Below are 19,124 nucleotides of genomic sequence, written 5' to 3'. Positions count from 1 at the left end.
TTCTCAACTAGCCTACCTGGTTAAATAAAGGTGTTCTCAACTGGCCTACCTGGTTAAATAAAGGTGTTCTCAACTAGCCTACCTGGTTAAATAAAGGTGTTCTCAACTAGCCTACCTGGTTAAATAAAGGTGTTCTCAACTAGCCTACCTGGTTAAATAAAGGTGTTCTCAACTAGCCTACCTGGTTAAATAAAGGTGTTCTCAACTAGCCTACCTGGTTAAATAAAGGTGTTCTCAACTAGCCTACCTGGTTAAATAAAGGTGTTCTCAACTAGCCTACCTGGTTAAATAAAGGTGTTCTCAACTAGCCTACCTGGTTAAATAAAGGTGTTCTCAACTAGCCTACCTGGTTAAATAAAGGTGTTCTCAACTAGCCTACCTGGTTAAATAAAGGTGTTCTCAACTAGCCTACCTGGTTAAATAAAGGTGTTCTCAACTAGCCTACCTGGTTAAATAAAGGTGTTCTCAACTAGCCTACCTGGTTAAATAAAGGTGTTCTCAACTAGCCTACCTGGTTAAATAAAGGTGTTCTCAACTAGCCTACCTGGTTAAATAAAGGTGTTCTCAACTAGCCTACCTGGTTAAATAAAGGTGTTCTCAACTAGCCTACCTGGTTAAATAAAGGTGTTCTCAACTGGCCTACCTGGTTAAATAAAGGTGTTCTCAACTAGCCTACCTGGTTAAATAAAGGTGTTCTCAACTAGCCTACCTGGTTAAATAAAGGTGTTCTCAACTAGCCTACCTGGTTAAATAAAGGTGTTCTCAACTAGCCTACCTGGTTAAATAAAGGTGTTCTCAACTAGCCTACCTGGTTAAATAAAAGGTGAAAAAAAAACATTATTCAAATTAGATATAGAAACCGCAGATTGACCCTTTAAAAATGGACAAATACATAACCTAAGAATGCTCAGACTAGAGATACTCAACGGACCAAGTCTCTCTATAAAACCAGTGAACGGAATTAAATCGTCTGCAGTCGTTTTACAGGTGTGGGTCGATACAAAAAAAGGGGAGAATTATATATATATATATTTTTTTTCTTACTAACCTTTTCATTCTTTCGTCTGCTGACGATTCTGTCGAGTCCGTTGAAGGCCCCTGACGCTACGAACAGGATGTTAGTGGTGTTCACCGGCACCGTCTCTCCTCTCAACTTCCTGGAGTTCTTCTCTGGAACGTTCACGACCGTGCCCTCCAGGAGTTTCAGCAGGCCCTACATTCAGAAACACACGACGTCTATCACCAATACAACCATTAGGTAAACGCTCTACAACAGGGTTGCCCAACTGCCCCCCCCCCCCAAAGTTTACAGAGAATAAAATCATTATACTTATAATTAAAAATGTAGAAATGTCATTGTTGGATATATAAAAGACTTAAAACCCAAAAAATCAGCTACAAGTGTCATCTGTTGAAGTATTCCCATACATAATAGAAAAACATGATTGTTTACAAATGTAAATCAAGGTTTGAAATGATTATGTTTTAGTCAAACATCTCTCTTTGGGCTTCTTTCAGTCAATTTACATTCTACAAACTATTTGTAATTACGTTCTGGCCTTCCCGACCATCTGCTCAACAAAAACCGTCCCGAGGCTGAATCTAGTCGGCGATCCCTGCTCTACAAGCACAAGGATAAAAGTAGAGTTGTGTTGAGTACTGGCCTGCTGTACACCCTCTCCTCCTACGTCTCTGAGCTGGTGGATCCCAGGAACACTGCCGATCTTATCCACCTCATCCAGAAACACAATGCCTGGACAGGGAGATGTTTACAGTCAACTAAAGGTTGGTCAAATTACTTTCAATGCCTGGACAGGGAGATGTTTACAGTCAACTAAAGGTTGGTCAAATTACTTTCAATGCCTGGACAGGGAGATGTTTACAGTCAACTAAAGGTTGGTCAAATTACTTTCAATGCCTGGACAGGGAGATGTTTACAGTCAACTAAAGGTTGGTCAAATTACTTTCAATGCCTGGACAGGGAGATGTTTACAGTCAACTAAAGGTTGGTCAAATTACTTTCAATGCCTGGACAGGGAGATGTTTACAGTCAACTAAAGGTTGGTCAAATTACTTTCAGTGCCTTCATGACATTTTTCATACCCCTTGACTTAATTCAACATTTTGTTGTGTCACAGCCTGAATTCAAAATAGTTTAAATATATATATTTTTTTCTCCTCACCAATCTACCCCATAATGACATAGGTGAAAACATGTTTTTAGAAATCTTTGAATATATATTGAAAATAAAATAAAAGTATTCACACCCCTGATTCAATACATGTTAGAATCACATTTGGCAGTGATTACAGCTGTGAGGCTTTCTGGGTAAATCTCTAAGAGTGATTACAGCTGTGAGGCTTTCTGGGTAAATCTCTAAGAGTGATTACAGCTGTGAGGCTTTCTGGGTAAATCTCTAAGAGTGATTACAGCTGTGAGGCTTTCTGGGTAAATCTCTAAGAGTGATTACAGCTGTGAGGCTTTCTGGGTAAATCTCTAAGAGTGATTACAGCTGTGAGGCTTTCTGGGTAAATCTCTAAGAGTGATTACAGCTGTGAGGCTTTCTGGGTAAATCTCTAAGAGTGATTACAGCTGTGAGGCTTTCTGGGTAAATCTCTAAGAGTGATTACAGCTGTGAGGCTTTCTGGGTAAATCTCTAAGAGTCTTTGGATTGTACAATATGTACACATTATTAGGTCACTTCTTTAAAACTCTGAAGTTGGTTGCTGATCATGAAATAGACAACCCTGTTCAAGTCTTACCATCGATTTTACAACTGATTTAAGTCTAAACTAACTAGGCCACTCAATGTCGACATGGCCTTGTATTATTGTTCTGCTGAATTTGTCTCCCAGTGTCTGTTGGAAAGCAGACTGAACCAGGTTTTCCCTCTAGGATTCTGCCTGTGCTTAACTCTATTCCATTTCTTTTTATCCTAAAAAAAAAATGTAAAAATAATAAAAACTCCCCAGTCCTTGCCGATGACACCCTCAGTTTTCTATCACGGCCATTGAACTCAGTAACTGTTTTAAAAAGTCCCCATTGGCCTCATGGTGAAATCCCTGAGTGGTTTCCTTCCTCTCCGGCAACTGAGTTAGGAAGGACACCTGTATCTTTGTAGTGACTGGTGTTTTGATCCAAAGTGTAATTAATAACTTCACCATGCTTAAAAGGGATATTCAATGTCTACTTTTTATTTTAACCCATCTCCCAATAGGTTCCCTTCTTCGCGAGGCATTTGAAAACCTCGCAGAGTCTTTGTGGTCGAACCTGTGTTTGAAATTCACTGCTCGACTGAGGGACCGCAAAGATGTGTGTGTGTGTGTGTGTACAAAGATGAGGTAGTCATTATTGCATTATGGGGGTATTGTGGGTAGGCCAGTGACACACAATCTAAATTGAATCCATTTTAAAATTCAGGCTGTAACAACAAAAAGTCAAAGAGTGTGAATACCTTTTGAAGGCACTGTACATATCCCAGAAACACAATGTCTGTACATGGAAACCACATCTTCAGTGAGATGGTGGTCAGTATATTATATTGTATTGGTGGTCATTATATTATATTGGATTTGTGTATTATATTGGTGGTCATTATATTATATTGGTGGTCATTATATTATATTGGTGTATTGTATTATATTGGTGTATTATATTGGATTGGTGTATTATATTGGTGGTCATTATTATACATTTTGTACATACGTGATTAAGATCAACTTTCATAATAAGGTTTTTTTTATAACCACAAGTGAATTCTCATCCGCAAAGAAATAAATAAAACCCCCCCCGAATATAATCCCTGCATCAGACTACTCACAAAGTACTGTACATGAAAAGCATTATGGAACTATTGAAGCCCTGAAGATGCAGAAACCAGTGTTTATGAGCCACCCACCTTGCTGTGCTTTATCCACAGAGTAGTTGGCGTTCTGCAGCAGTTTGGCGATAACAGACTCGATGTCCTCCCCCACGTAGCCAGCCTGGGTCAGGGTGGTACAATCACAGATGGCAAAAGGTACATCTAGACACTTGGCCAGAGTCTGGGCCAACAATGTCTTGCCTGGGAAATATAGTGAGGAATATATTTTTTATGGACATGAGAAAAGGATATATTTCACAACAGTAAGTTGTTTTTGGACAAAAAAAAAAAAAAAATAGTTGAGTAACCTGATCCGGTTGGGCCTAACAGCACGATGTTGCTCTTCTCCAGTGTGATGTCAGTGTGGGTGGAGTCTAACCCGTCCCCGCCCCTCTTCTCCCGAGGAGCCTGCAGCTGCATGGAGGCTCCCAGAGCGTTGCCATGGGGACTGATCCCTGCTATCTGAAGTAGTTCTACAACGTAAACAAAAACAAGTCATATTGTATATTTGGGTTCAGGTGATTTGGCAGCAGGACAGTGGTGAATTCTAGCCTGGTCCCAGGATCCGTTTGTGCTCTTGTCAAATATCAAGTCCATTGTGGTCCTTGTCAAGCTTGTTTGGCATGACTGATTCCATAAGGAGTTGGCGAGAGGGCAGAAACACGTTTGCCCCCCAGGCTAGGGAAAACACATTTTGGGTTTCCCCATCTCTCATGGTAAATGACCTGGCACAAAAACATCACTTTTCCAAACAGGATATTCAATGTCAGCCTACTGTGACCTGGCAACTTGTGTTTGTACTACACATCTCTACTGTATTACTTGTATACTCAGTGTACAAAATATTAAGAACACCTGATCTTTCCATAACAGACTGACCAGGTGAATCAAGGTGAAAGCTATGGATCCCTTATTGATGTCACCTGTTAAATCCACTTCAATCAGTGTAGATGAAGGGGAGGAGACGTGTAGACGAAGGGGAGGAGACGTGTAGACGAAGGGGAGGAGACGTGTAGACGAAGGGGAGGAGACGTGTAGACGAAGGGGAGGAGACGTGTAGACGAAGGGGAGGAGACATGTAGATGAAGGGGAGGAGACATGTAGATGAAGGGGAGGAGACGGGTTAAAGAAGGATTTTTAAGCCTTGAGACATGGCTTGTGTATGTGTGCCATTCAGAGGGTGAATGGACAAGACAAACGACTGAAGCGTATGGTAGTAGATGCCAGGCGCACCGGTTTGGGTCAAGAATTGCAACGCTGCTGGGTTTTTCCACGCTCAAGTTTCCCCGTGCGAATCAAGAATGGTCCACCACCCAAAGGACATCCAGACAACTGGACACAACGGTGGGAAGCATTGGGAGTCAACATGGGCCAGCATCCCTGTGGAACGCCTTCAACACCTTGTAGAGTCCATGCCGTGATGAATTGAGGCTGTTCTGAGGGCAAAAGTGGAGGTGGCAACTCAATATTAGGAAGGTGTTCCTAATGTTTTGTCAACTTATTCTACAAGTACACAACAACAGAAAGGAACAGGGAGTGCTAGTTTTCTAATAACCAATCAGATGGGTTCATGCAGGTGACTGACTGATCGTGTATGGAGGAATCCTCAACTTGTTGCTATGGGAACAACCGAGGTATCTCAGTTTCAAGGTCTCAACTTGGGGGAGAGAGAGAGAAAGCCTCGTGAGGTATTGGTCAGTCACATGTTGCGAGTCACCGGTAATGAATGAATTATGCTAAATCAGGCAAATATAACTGATGGTATAGACGTATATAAGGCAACTGTTGGGACCGTCCCAGCGGACCTTCTGAGAAAGCTGTACGGTGTGCAGAGTTTGTAACCTTTCAATTGAACCTTTATCTAACTAGACAAGTCAGTTAAGAACAAACTCTTATTTACAATGACGGCCTACCGGGGAACAGTGGGTTAACTGCCTTGTTCAGGGGAACAGTGGGTTAACTGCCTTGTTCAGGGGAACAGTGGGTTAACTGCCTTGTTCAGGGGAACAGTGGGTTAACTGCCTTGTTCAGGGGAACAGTGGGTTAACTGCCTTGTTCAGGGGAACAGTGGGTTAACAGCCGTGTTCAGGGGAACAGTGGGTTAACTGCCTTGTTCAGGGGAACAGTGGGTTAACTGCCTTGTTCAGGGGAACAGTGGGTTAACTGCCTTGTTCAGGGGAACAGTGGGTTAACTGCCTTGTTCAGGGGAACAGTGGGTTAACTGCCTTGTTCAGGGCCAGGGGAACAGTGGGTTAACAGCCTTGTTCAGGGGAACAGTGGGTTAACAGCCTGTTCAGGGGAACAGTGGGTTAACAGCCTGTTCAGGGGAACAGTGGGTTAACAGCCGTGTTCAGGGGAACAGTGGGTTAACTGCCTTGTTCAGGGGAACAGTGGGTTAACAGCCTTGTTCAGGGGAACAGTGGGTTAACTGCCTTGTTCAGGGGAACAGTGGGTTAACTGCCTTGTTCAGGGGAACAGTGGGTTAACAGCCGTGTTCAGGGGAACAGTGGGTTAACAGCCGTGTTCAGGGGAACAGTGGGTTAACAGCCGTGTTCAGGGGAACAGTGGGTTAACTGCCGTGTTCAGGGGAACAGTGGGTTAACTGCCTTGTTCAGGGGAACAGTGGGTTAACTGTCTTGTTCAGGGGAACAGTGGGTTAACTGTCTTGTTCAGGGGAACAGTGGGTTAACTGCCTTGTTCAGGGGAACAGTGGGTTAACAGCCGTGTTCAGGGGAACAGTGGGTTAACTGCCTTGTTCAGGGGAACAGTGGGTTAACTGCCTTGTTCAGGGGAACAGTGGGTTAACTGCCTTGTTCAGGGGAACAGTGGGTTAACTGCCTTGTTCAGGGGAACAGTGGGTTAACTGCCTTGTTCAGGGGAACAGTGGGTTAACTGCCTTGTTCAGGGGAACAGTGGGTTAACTGCCTTGTTCAGGGGAACAGTGGGTTAACAGCCGTGTTCAGGGGAACAGTGGGTTAACAGCTGTGTTCAGGGGAACAGTGGGTTAACAGCCGTGTTCAGGGGAACAGTGGGTTAACAGCCGTGTTCAGGGTAACAGTGGGTTAACAGCCTTGTTCAGGGCCCGGGAAACAGTGGGTTAACTGCCTTGTTCAGGGGAACAGTGGGTTAACTGCCTTGTTCAGGGGAACAGTGGGGTTAACTGCCTTGTTCAGGGGAACAGTGGGGTTAACTGCCTTGTTCAGGGGGGGGCAGAGCGACAGTTAACCCACTGTTCCACCTTGTCAGCTCAGGGATTTGATTGGTTACTGGCCCAACGCTCTATCCACTATAGGCTACCTGCCGCCCAGCTTGCTGATAATAAAGAGATTGACGGCAAGAGGTCCCAGGTATTGATTTTCCACCTCGGTGTTCTTATTGTTTTGTACACGCCGTGTATGGCGCGTTATCAGTTCTCCAGGCATGGTATTACATCATCTAGGCTCTTTGGTTATAACGTGAAGTATCAGTATATGTGGTGCTGCGTCGCTGCAATAGGTCAAAGTTCAATCTAAAAATACATGTGTTCTGCTCTACTGGGAGCCACTGTGTAGTCAACATACTTTCAAATACTAAATACGGGCTTCCTGTTGGGCTCAGTTGGTAGAGCCCGCCCCCACCCTCCCTGTTGGGCTCAGTTGGTAGAGCCCCGCCCCCACCCTCCCTGTTTGGCTCAGTTGGTAGAGCCCGCCCCCACCCTCCCTGTTTGGCTCAGTTGGTAGAGCCCGCCCCCACCCTCCCTGTTTGGCTCAGTTGGTAGAGCCCGCCCCCCCCACATTTTTGTTTTAACCCGAAACTGCCACAACTGATTAAATTAGTCAAAAGATTTGTGATTATTAGTTGACTAATTGAAATCAGGTGTGAAAGTTCAGCATACATTTATTTTTTTATCATCTAACACACCCTGAAAACAATAAGTAATTAAGAACAAGAGACTTTAACCTGTAAACTTAAGCATTTGTAAAATTCTTGAAAATAAATAAATAAATATATAAAATGTAACAAAACAGAATGCTCCAATCAAAAATGTGACATGTTTAAAAAAAAATCGTCAATGACACGACACTATGTAAGGAGGACCAATCAAATGGCTTACTGGTGAATCTGTACTCATCCTCCCATCTTCTCATCTCGAGCTCTACAGAGGATGACAAAGTACTCCAAATCAACGCGATCACAGACAGATTTACACATCATCACTACAGTTCTGCAAAGGAGGAATCAGATCCCACTGTTGTTGTAATATCATCACCTTGTTAAATCCATTAAAAATCCATTTAAAACTGTGAAATGTGGGTGTAAAAAGTAAAATCATTGAACAAATGGCAAATTATACTAAACGAGAGCACCTTGAGGTATATGAACAGGACTTGAACAGGTGTTTCAGCACATTCTAGAAAACAGTGGTTGGGTCTTTGTTGCCTACTGAAATTCTACTATTCTGGAAGTAAGCCAACTTCATTTTTGTCCAGTCTACGTTTCCTGGAAGCTGAGGCTAAATATTACTAACATTTTAAACAAAGGCCTTTAGCTGACTGACCTCGTGGTGTCAGAACTACTACAGCTAACAGACGACGCTGACCTCGTGGTGTCAGAACTACTACAGCTAACAGACGACGCTGACCTCGTGGTGTCAGAACTACTACAGCTAACAGACTACGCTGACCTCGTGGTGTCAGAACTACTACAGCTAACAGACTACGCTGACCTCGTGGTGTCAGAACTACTACAGCTAACAGACTACGCTGACCTCGTGGTGTCAGAACTACTACAGCTAACAGACTACGCTGACCTCGTGGTGTCAGAACTACTACAGCTAACAGACTACGCTGACCTCGTGGTGTCAGAACTACTACAGCTAACAGACTACGCTGACCTCGTGGTGTCAGAACTACTACAGCTAACAGACTACGCTGACCTCGTGGTGTCAGAACTACTACAGCTAACAGACTACGCTGACCTCGTGGTGTCAGAACTACTACAGCTAACAGACTACGCTGACCTCGTGGTGTCAGAACTACTACAGCTAACAGACTACGCTGACCTCGTGGTGTCAGAACTACTACAGCTAACAGACTACGCTGACCTCGTGGTGTCAGAACTACTACAGCTAACAGACTACGCTGACCTCGTGGTGTCAGAACTACTACAGCTAACAGACTACGCTGACCTCGTGGTGTCAGAACTACTACAGCTAACAGACTACGCTGACCTCGTGGTGTCAGAACTACTACAGCTAACAGACTACGCTGACCTCGTGGTGTCAGAACTACTACAGCTAACAGTAGATGGGTTTTATAATGGTAACTACCAGTAGTCTATACTGACCTTGTAGTGTGAGTGAGGTCTTTAGCTACCTTACCTACTGACCTCGTGGTGTGAGGCCTGTTTCTAACTAACAGTAGACTGTACTACTGACCTCGTGGTGTGAGCGAAGCCTGTTTCTAACTAACAGTAGACTGTACTACTGACCTCGTGGTGTGAGGCCTGTTTCTAACTAACAGTAGACTGTACTACTGACCTCGTGGTGTGAGCGAGGCCTGTTTCTAACTAACAGTAGACTGTACTACTGACCTCGTGGTGTGAGGCCTGTTTCTAACTAACAGTAGACTGTACTACTGACCTCGTGGTGTGAGCGAGGCCTGTTTCTAACTAACAGTAGCCTGTACTACTGACCTCGTGGTGTGAGGCCTGTTTCTAACTAACAGTAGACTGTACTACTGACCTCGTGGTGTGAGCGAAGCCTGTTTCTAACTAACAGTAGACTGTACTACTGACCTCGGTGTGAGCGAAGCCTGTTTCTAACTAACAGTAGACTGTACTACTGACCTCGTGGTGTGAGCGAGGCCTGTTTCTAACTAACAGTAGACTGTACTACTGACCTCGTGGTGTGAGCGAAGCCTGTTTCTAACTAACAGTAGACTGTACTACTGACCTCGGTGTGAGCGAAGCCTGTTTCTAACTAACAGTAGACTGTACTACTGACCTCGTGGTGTGAGGCCTGTTTCTAACTAACAGTAGACTGTACTACTGACCTCGTGGTGTGAGGCCTGTTTCTAACTAACAGTAGACTGTACTACTGACCTCGTGGTGTGAGGCCTGTTTCTAACTAACAGTAGACTGTACTACTGACCTCGTGGTGTGAGGCCTGTTTCTAACTAACAGTAGACTGTACTACTGACCTCGTGGTGTGAGGCCTGTTTCTAACTAACAGTAGCCTGTACTACTGACCTCGTGGTGTGAGGCCTGTTTCTAACTAACAGTAGACTGTACTACTGACCTCGGTGTGAGCGAAGCCTGTTTCTAACTAACAGTAGACTGTACTACTGACCTCGTGGTGCGAGGCCTGTTTCTAACTAACAGTAGACTGTACTACTGACCTCGTGGTGTGAGGCCTGTTTCTAACTAACAGTAGACTGTACTACTGACCTCGTGGTGTGAGGCCTGTTTCTAACTAACAGTAGACTGTACTACTGACCTCGTGGTGTGAGGCCTGTTTCTAACTAACAGTAGACTGTACTACTGACCTCGTGGAGTGAGGCCTGTTTCTAACTAACAGTAGCCTGTACTACTGACCTCGTGGTGTGAGGCCTGTTTCTAACTAACAGTAGACTGTACTACTGACCTCGTGGTGTGAGCGAAGCCTGTTTCTAACTAACAGTAGACTGTACTACTGACCTCGGTGTGAGCGAAGCCTGTTTCTAACTAACAGTAGACTGTACTACTGACCTTGTGGTGTGAGGCCTGTTTCTAACTAACAGTAGACTGTACTACTGACCTCGTGGTGTGAGGCCTGTTTCTAACTAACAGTAGACTGTACTACTGACCTCGTGGTGTGAGGCCTGTTTCTAACTAACAGTAGACTGTACTACTGACCTCGTGGTGTGAGGCCTGTTTCTAACTAACAGTAGACTGTACTACTGACCTCGTGGAGTGAGGCCTGTTTCTAACTAACAGTAGACTGTACTACTGACCTCGTGGTGTGAGCGAGGCCTGTTTCTAACTAACAGTAGACTGTACTACTGACCTCGTGGTGTGAGGCCTGTTTCTAACTAACAGTAGACTGTACTACTGACCTCGTGGTGTGAGGCCTGTTTCTAACTAACAGTAGACTGTACTACTAACCTCGTGGAGTGAGTGAGGCCTGTTTCTAACTAACAGTAGACTGTACTACTGACCTCGTGGTGTGAGCGAGGCCTGTTTCTAACTAACAGTAGACTGTACTACTGACCTCGTGGTGTGAGGCCTGTTTCTAACTAACAGTAGACTGTACTACTGACCTCGGTGTGAGCGAAGCCTGTTTCTAACTAACAGTAGACTGTACTACTGACCTCGTGGTGTGAGCGAGGCCTGTTTCTAACTAACAGTAGACTGTACTACTGACCTCGTGGTGTGAGGCCTGTTTCTAACTAACAGTAGACTGTACTACTGACCTCGTGGTGTGAGCGAGGCCTGTTTCTAACTAACAGTAGACTGTACTACTGACCTCGTGGTGTGAGCGAGGCCTGTTTCTCCACCTCCACCTGTCTGCTCCCAGCAGGGATGTTGTAGATTCTCTTGTAGTGATTATACACAGCTACCGCCAGCACCTTCTTAGCATAGGACTGACCCACTACGTACCTGTCCAGGTAGGCATAGATCTGAAAGACAGTGTCATTGACATTTACGATGAAGACCTTTAACGTGTTCAAACAAACCTATCAATAAAAGGAACTGTTTCATAATGCATCTCCAGGCTTTAAGTAAAGTTTAAGCTCATGACTAGTCTTACGGTGCATTATCAATCCCCCCCCCACCCAAATAAATTCTATATGTTTCATAAACAACAGGTGTAGACTAACAGTGAAATGTTTACTTATGGGTCCTTTTCCAACAATGCAGAGTAAGATTAAATATTTATTTATTTTTAAAACTAGGAGCCTGTTTATTACAGAAATAAGGAAGTGGATGGCGGCACGTTTTACTTTTAAAACTCTGGACAAAAGAGACGCTTGTTCTAGGTCCCAAGGAAACAGAGACGCTTGTTCTAGGTCCCAAGGAAACAGAGACGCTTGTTCTAGGTCCCAAGGAAACAGAGACGCTTGTTCTAGGTCCCAAGGAAACAGAGACGCTTGTTCTAGGTCCCAAGGAAACAGAGACGCTTGTTCTAGGTCCCAAGGAAACAGAGACGCTTGTTCTAGGTCCCAAGGAAACAGAGACGCTTGTTCTAGGTCCCAAGGAAACAGAGACGCTTGTTCTAGGTCCCAAGGAAACAGAGACGCTTGTTCTAGGTCCCAAGGAAACAGAGACGCTTGTTCTAGGTCCCAAGGAAACAGAGACGCTTGTTCTAGGTCCCAAGGAAACAGGGACGCTTGTTCTAGGTCCCAAGGAAACAGAGACTCTTGTTCTAGGTCCCAAGGAAACAGAGACTCTTGTTCTAGGTCCCAAGGAAACAGAGACGCTTGTTCTAGGTCCCAAGGAACAGAGAGATGTGCTGTCAGATGGGTGTACGGTCGTCTCAAATAAAACCGTGAAGGACCTCGGCGTTACTCTGTACCCTGATTTCTCTTTTGACAAACATCAAGACTGTTTCAAAGGGTAGTTTTTTTTCTCCAATTTTCGTTAAATTGCTAAAACGGTAAACTTTTTGTCAAAAAATGATGCAGAAAAGCTAATCCATGTTTTTGTCACTTCTAGATTAGACTACTGCAATGCTCTACTTTCCGGCTACCCGGATAAAGCACTAAATAAACTTCAGCTAGTGCAAAACACGGCTGCTAGAATCCTGACTAGAACCAAAAAAATGTGATCATATTTCTCCAGTGCTAGCTTCCCTACACTGGTTCCTGTTAAGGCAAGGGCTGATTTCAAGGTTTTACTGCTAACCTACAAAGCGTTACATGGACTTGCTCCTACCCATCTCTCCGATTTGGTCCTACCGTACATACCTACACGTACACTACGGTCACAATAAGCAGGCTGAAAGGCCAAAGACTCATCTCTTCAGTAGGTCCTATGATTGAGTGTAGTCTGGGAGAGAGGTGCGAAGGTGAACGAAAAGGCACTGAAGTGACGAACCGTCCTTGCTGTCTCTGCCAGACCGGCTCCCCTCTCTCCACTGGGATTCTCTGCCTCGGCCCATATAACAGGGGCTGAGTCACTGGCTTACTGGTGCTCTACCACGGCTGCGGCACGTCGTGCCAGGCTTGAGTCACTGGCTTACTGGTGCTCTACCAGGGCTGCGGCACGTCGTGCCAGGCTTGAGTCACTGACTTACTGGTGCTCTACCACGGCTGCGGCACGTCGTGCCAGGCTTGAGTCACTGGCTTACTGGTGCTCTACCAGGGCTGCGGCACGTCGTGCCAGGCTTGAGTCACTGACTTACTGGTGCTCTACCAGGGCTGCGTCACGTCGTGCCAGGCTTGAGTCACTGACTTACTGGTGCTCTACCAGGGCTGCGGCACGTCGTGCCAGGCTTGAGTCACTGTCTTACTGGTGCTCTACCAGGGCTGCGGCACGTCGTGCCAGGCTTGAGTCACTGTCTTACTGGTGCTCTACCAGGGCTGCGTCACTTCATGCCAGGCTTGAGTCACTGACTTGATCTTCCTGTCCGGTTTTGTGCCCCGTCGGGCTCGTGCGGTAGAGGAGATCTTCGTGGGCTATACTCAACCTTGTCTCAGGGTAGTAAGTTGGTGGTCTGATGATATCCCTCTAGTGGTGTGGGAACTATGCTTTAGTAAAGTGGGTGGGGTTATATCCTGCCCGTTTGTCCCTGTCCGGGGGTATCGTCGGACGGGGCCACAGTGTTCCCCGACCTCCCCCTGTCTCAGTCTCTATGCTGCAGCAGTCTGTGTCCCGGGGGGTTGGGTTCAGTCTGTTATATCTGGTGTAATTGTCATGTCTTATCTGGTGTCCTGTGTGATCTTAAGAACGCACCATCTAATTCTCCCCTCCTGGAGGACGAGAGTCCTAAGAACCATGCCTCTGGCTGTCCTCTCCAGTGCTGCCGATTCATTTTCAACTGTTCTACCTGGGGCTATGGAACCCTGAAAATGTTCACAGGACGGCTTACCTTGTTCTGGACCTGCTGTTTTTGACCCTCTGTCTCCCTCAATCTGCCGCTCTCTCCCTCTGCTGCTCTCTCCCTCAGTCTGCCGCTCTCTCCCTCTGCTGCTCTCTCCCTCAGCCTGCTGCTCTCTCCCTCTGCTGAGACTGACCCTCAGTCTGCTGCTCTCTCCCTCTGCTGAGACTAACCCTCAGTCTGCTGCTCTCTCCCTCTGCTGCTCTCTCCCTCAGTCTGCTACTCTCTCCCTCTGCTGCTCTCTCCCTCAGTCCGCTGCTCTCTCCCTACGCTGAGACTGACCGTCAGTCTGCTGCTCTCTCCCTCTGCTGAGACTGACCCTCAGTCTGCTGCTCTCTCCCTCAGCCTGATGCTCTCTCCCTCTGCTGAGACTGACCCTCAGTCTGCTGCTCTCTCCCTCACCTGCTGTCTCTCCCTCACCTGCTGTCTCTCCCTCTGCTGAGACTGATCCTCAGTCTGCTGCTCTCTCCCTCAGTTTGCTGCTCTCTCCCTCTGCTGAGACTGATCCTCAGTCTGCTGCTCTCTCCCTCAGTCTGCTGCTCTCTCCCTCTGCTGAGACTGACCCTCAGTCTGCTGCTCTCTCCCTCTGCTGAGACTGACCCTCAGTCTGCTGCTCTCTCCCTCTGCTGAGACTGACCCTCAGTCTGCTGCTCTCTCCCTCTGCTGAGACTGACCCTCAGTCTGCTGCTCTCTCCCTCTGCTGAGACTGACCCTCAGTCTGCTGCTCTCTCCCTCTGCTGCTCTCTCCCTCTGCTGAGACTGACCCTCAGTCTGCTGCTCTCTCCCTCTGCTGAGACTGACCCTCAGTCTGCTGCTCTCTCCCTCTGCTGCTCTCTCCCTCTGCTGAGACTGACCCTCAGTCTGCTGCTCTCTCCCTCTGCTGAGACTGACCCTCAGCCTGCTGCTCTCTCCCTCAGCCTGCTGCTCTCTCCCTCAGCCTGCTGCTCTCTCCCTCAGCCTGCTGCTCTCTCCCTCAGCCTGCTGCTCTCTCCCTCTGCTGAGACTGACCCTCAGTCTGCTGCTCTCTCCCTCTGCTGAGACTAACCCTCAGTCTGCTGCTCTCTCCCTCTGCTGCTCTCTCCCTCAGTCTGCTACTCTCTCCCTCTGCTGCCCTCTCCCTCAGTCCGCTGCTCTCTCCCTACGCTGAGACTGACCGTCAGTCTGCTGCTCTCTCCCTCTGCTGAGACTGACCCTCAGTCTGCTGCTCTCTCTCTCCCTCTGCTGAGACTGACCCTCAGTCTGCTGCTCTCTCCCTCAGTCTGCTGCTCTCTCTCTCCCTCTGCTGAGACTGACCCTCAGTCTGCCGCTTTCTCCCTCTGCTGCTCTCTTCCTCTGCTGCTCTCTCCCTCTGCTGCTCTCTCCCTCTGCTGAGACTGACCCTCAGTCTGCTGCTCTCTCCCTCAGTCTGCCGCGCTCTCCCTCTGCTGAGACTGACCCTCAGTCTGCTGCTCTCTCCCTCAGTCTGCTGCTCTCTCCCTCTGCTGAGACTGACCCTCAGTCTGCTGCTCTCTCCCTCAGTCTGCCGCGCTCTCCCTCTGCTGAGACTGACCCTCAGTCTGCTGCTCTCTCCCTCTGCTGAGACTGACCCTCAGTCTGCTGCTCTCTCCCTCTGCTGAGACTGACCCTCAGTCTGCTGCTCTCTCTCTGCTGAGACTGACCCTCAGTCTGCTGCTCTCTCTCTGCTGAGACTGACCCTCAGTCTGCTGCTCTCTCTCTCTCTGCTGAGACTGACCCTCAGTCTGCTGTTCTCTCCCTCTGCTGAGACTGACCCTCAGTCTGCTGTTCTCTCCCTCAGCCTGCTGCTCTCTCCCTCTGCTGAGACAGACCGTCAGATGCAGGCACCATCAGCCCAGTAAAATAAAAACACAAATAATTTAAATGTCTGCTCACTCAGATGTGCCTCACAAGTAATATAACAACGGATCTATTACCGGTGTGATCATATATCCTACCTCAATATTTGTTTATATTATGGGATGCATTTTCTCCATTGTTCTTGATGGTAGTCCCACATTATGATCAAATAGCCACAGTATCCGACTTGGCCACTGTTAAAACTGTAACTTAAAGCAGGTACAGCCTCAGTGTTCACAGTAAAACTAACTTAATGCTGGTACAGCCTCAGTGTTCACAGTAAAACTGTAACTTAATGCTGGTACAGCCTCAGTGTTCACAGTAAAACTGTAACTTAATGCTGGTACAGCCTCAGTGTTCACAGTAAAACTGTAACTTAGTGGGTACAGCCTCAGTGTTCACAGTAAAACTTTAACTTAGTGGGTACAGCCTCAGTGTTCACAGTAAAACTGTAACTTAGTGGGTACAGCCTGTGTTCACAGTAAAACTGTAACTTAGTGGGTACAGCCTCAGTGTTCACAGTAAAACTGTAACTTAGTGGGTACAGCCTGTGTTCACAGTAAAACTGTAACTTAATGCTGGTACAGCCTCAGTGTTCACAGTAAAACTGTAACTTAAAGCAGGTACAGCCTCAGTGTTCACAGTAAAACTGTAACTTAATGCTGGTACAGCCTCAGTGTTCACAGTAAACTCACTCTGGAAGTTGTACAGAATTTTCACAACGTTGAAGTTGTAGACCTGAAATTTGCTCAGTAACCCCCCCCCCCAAAAAAAAAATGTATGGAATGCATTATAGCTCCAGGTATACCTGCAGCATCATCACAGTCATTCCTGTTTGACGATAACCATGACATTAACAAACAAACAAAAAAACAGGAGAAACAAGAACCAGTTCCTCTTTATGGTCATTGGTGCACGTACCTTTTTGGGTGGCGGGGGAGGTTTCTGTGTGTAGGCCATTTTGACAGCCTCAACGGGCGACTCTGCTTCTGTTTTCAGACCCTCCTTAGAGTCCGTCTCAGAGAGCACCACGAAGAAGTGATGGCATTTCTCACACTTTACAAAACGTGTTGACGCTGAGCAACAACAAAACAAACAACAACATTGTATGAGACGGAAAAGGGAAACATTTCAATAGCAGTGACTGTGTGACAAGTCAATCGTTATTACCACTGCTTTTTCTACAACTAGAAAATACAGCCTCTTATTTATTATTAAAACTTTTTTTTTTTAAAGGTTACTCACATACAAAGGTCTCCACATGTGTACATGGGTCTCCACATTTGGGACAGTGCAGCTGGTTACCCCCCTTCCCTGACCCACCAGAAGAGCCCGGAAGTCTCTTTCCTTCACTGAGGTTCTTCTGCATATGACGAACACGAGAGAGAGAGAAGAGAGAGAGAAGAGAAGAGAGAGAGAGAGAGAGAGAAGAGAGAGAGAGAGAGAGAGACACTATCGTGAATGTAATGTTATGCTATGTCGTTGTCACTGCTTGAAAAAAAATATTTAAAAAAAGCACTGTGTATTTATTACAAAGTTTATTCTTGTGTCTTGTCACCACCAGAGATGGGGGCCCAATTCCATTTCAACTCAAATCGTTCTATTAAAGATGTCACCACTTAGCATAAACAGATCTGGGAACAATTCATCCTTGCCACGTTGTTATGTCAAGTTTAGCAATGACCATAGGAGTTGACGAGACAAGTCCAAACAGATCTGGGTCTAGTCACCACGGGGTGATTCATTCTGTAAATCGAACAGATGTGTTTACCTTTCTACTGTCACTGGATCCATCCTTGGTTGTTCCATCTTTGGCAACGAAACACACTGCCGTTTCATGGAAGGATCTGACTCGGACTCTGGGTGGCAGGTGAGCTTCACAAGAACCAGGTCTGCTCAAAGCATACAGTTGAATACGAGAACAAGACAGTCCTGTACAACATTTTAGACCATTTTAACACCATTTTACAACAGAAACACATGTTTAGGCCTATCCATAAACTTGGTAGTTTTCATTTCTGGATGGCCACGATTCATATATATTAGGTCAGGCCAACTTCCCCGTTCCATAGATATAGAATGATTTCATTCAATTTCTATGCCTCGTTTCCCCTCCTCTATCAGCCAATCATTAGATCAGCCTTTCCCGGAAATCATTAATTATCACGTAGTCTAAGGTGTTGTTTACCATTTCAATATCAACATCTGGCATTACGCTACATGTGACATCGCACACAATTCTCACACCCAAAATGTATTAAAGTAATGCAACAGGACGTCCTGTTTAAATTTTTTTTTTTTTTTTAAGTTTAGCTAGAGACGCGTTTAGATTACTATTATTATCTATGACAATTTATTAAGATTAAAGTGTCGTTACCTCTGTGTGCTGAATTCAAGAATATCCTCACGGCCGATGTGCATGTACAGGACATACTTTAGTCAATCAATCAATGTCTAGCAAATAAAACACAGATAAAACAGGATTAACTACTAACCAGCATGAATCAACCCGGGCAAGTGTTAGGTACTGTAGTAGATACCCAGGACACAATTAGATAGTGAAGTAAACAAAGTCACGTAAACATCTGACGGAACTAAACTCCTTACTAACAATATAACGAAATAGTTATTCAGGTTCACCCGTCAACAAGTAGTGGTCCTCAGACAAGTTATTATACAAACGTGAAAATACAAAAATAAAACACCCGAGGCTGGACTTGGAAGCCAGTGGGGCAACTAAATTCATTTATTTTATGTAGGAAACACGGCTAGAGACAGAAAAACAAGTGATCATTCCGGATTAGAGGTCATTTAGCTAACTTAGTTATCCGGTGAAACATAACTAACCAGTTGACATGTTTTTAGTTATATGTGACATGTTTAAGAGACGCACAATGTGGCTTAACAATATATAGTTTACTAGAAAACCAAACCTTACCTTTTTGAAGTGTTACACGAAGCACGATGGAACCATAACGAGGCTTGACAAGTTTCTTCCCGGAGCACAATTTGGCTGGAGTCACTGCGACGGTGTAGGTTTTATTAGCAGGTCAACGATGTCATTCCATACCAAGGTGTCACACCGTTCAGATATAATCGGGGTAAAACCGCTTCAACTCATACCGCGTTTACACTGCAATTCGGCTGTGTAGCTGACATGGTTGGTAGACTTTAGAAAAGCAAATCAACAACGAAAATGTACTGAATAAGACTCACAGTCCTTTCAATATTTGATCAGAGAAGCATATTTTGTTAATAAAAAATAAAAAATAGCCACCAGTCAGGAGGATACAGACAGCTCAAGCAAGAGGTATGGAGAAAAATATACACCATTTTTATATAAATAGAAA

At 45.7% G+C, this 19,124-nt stretch overlaps 1 protein-coding gene across 2 annotated transcripts in view; it reads right to left on the bottom strand.

Moving 5' to 3' along the window:
- The window catches only part of LOC124031742 (ATP-dependent Clp protease ATP-binding subunit clpX-like, mitochondrial), a 25,294-nt gene extending 6,443 nt beyond the window's left edge, over positions 1-18,851 (bottom strand). The window contains exons 1-11 of one of the 2 annotated variants that reach the window (XM_046343371.1): positions 18,713-18,851; positions 18,152-18,228; positions 17,546-17,666; positions 17,020-17,137; positions 16,696-16,850; positions 11,347-11,500; positions 7,957-7,998; positions 4,172-4,336; positions 3,900-4,064; positions 1,665-1,753; positions 1,049-1,213 (exon numbers count right to left, since the gene is read on the bottom strand). In XM_046343371.1, coding sequence (XP_046199327.1) covers positions 1,049-1,213; positions 1,665-1,753; positions 3,900-4,064; positions 4,172-4,336; positions 7,957-7,998; positions 11,347-11,500; positions 16,696-16,850; positions 17,020-17,137; positions 17,546-17,666; positions 18,152-18,195 — 1,218 coding nt within the window. In that variant the 5' untranslated portion in view covers positions 18,196-18,228; positions 18,713-18,851. Of the gene's footprint in view, positions 1-1,048; positions 1,214-1,664; positions 1,754-3,899; positions 4,065-4,171; positions 4,337-7,956; positions 7,999-11,346; positions 11,501-16,695; positions 16,851-17,019; positions 17,138-17,545; positions 17,707-18,151; positions 18,229-18,712 lie in introns of both variants that reach the window. The other variant, XM_046343362.1, reaches the window with a different exon arrangement.
- Positions 18,852-19,124: the final 273 nt, after the last annotated feature.

This window comes from Oncorhynchus gorbuscha, linkage group LG01, assembly GCF_021184085.1.
Source record: "Oncorhynchus gorbuscha isolate QuinsamMale2020 ecotype Even-year linkage group LG01, OgorEven_v1.0, whole genome shotgun sequence".
Classification (NCBI taxonomy): domain Eukaryota; kingdom Metazoa; phylum Chordata; class Actinopteri; order Salmoniformes; family Salmonidae; genus Oncorhynchus; species Oncorhynchus gorbuscha.
This window is presented reverse-complemented; position numbering and strand designations above follow the sequence as displayed.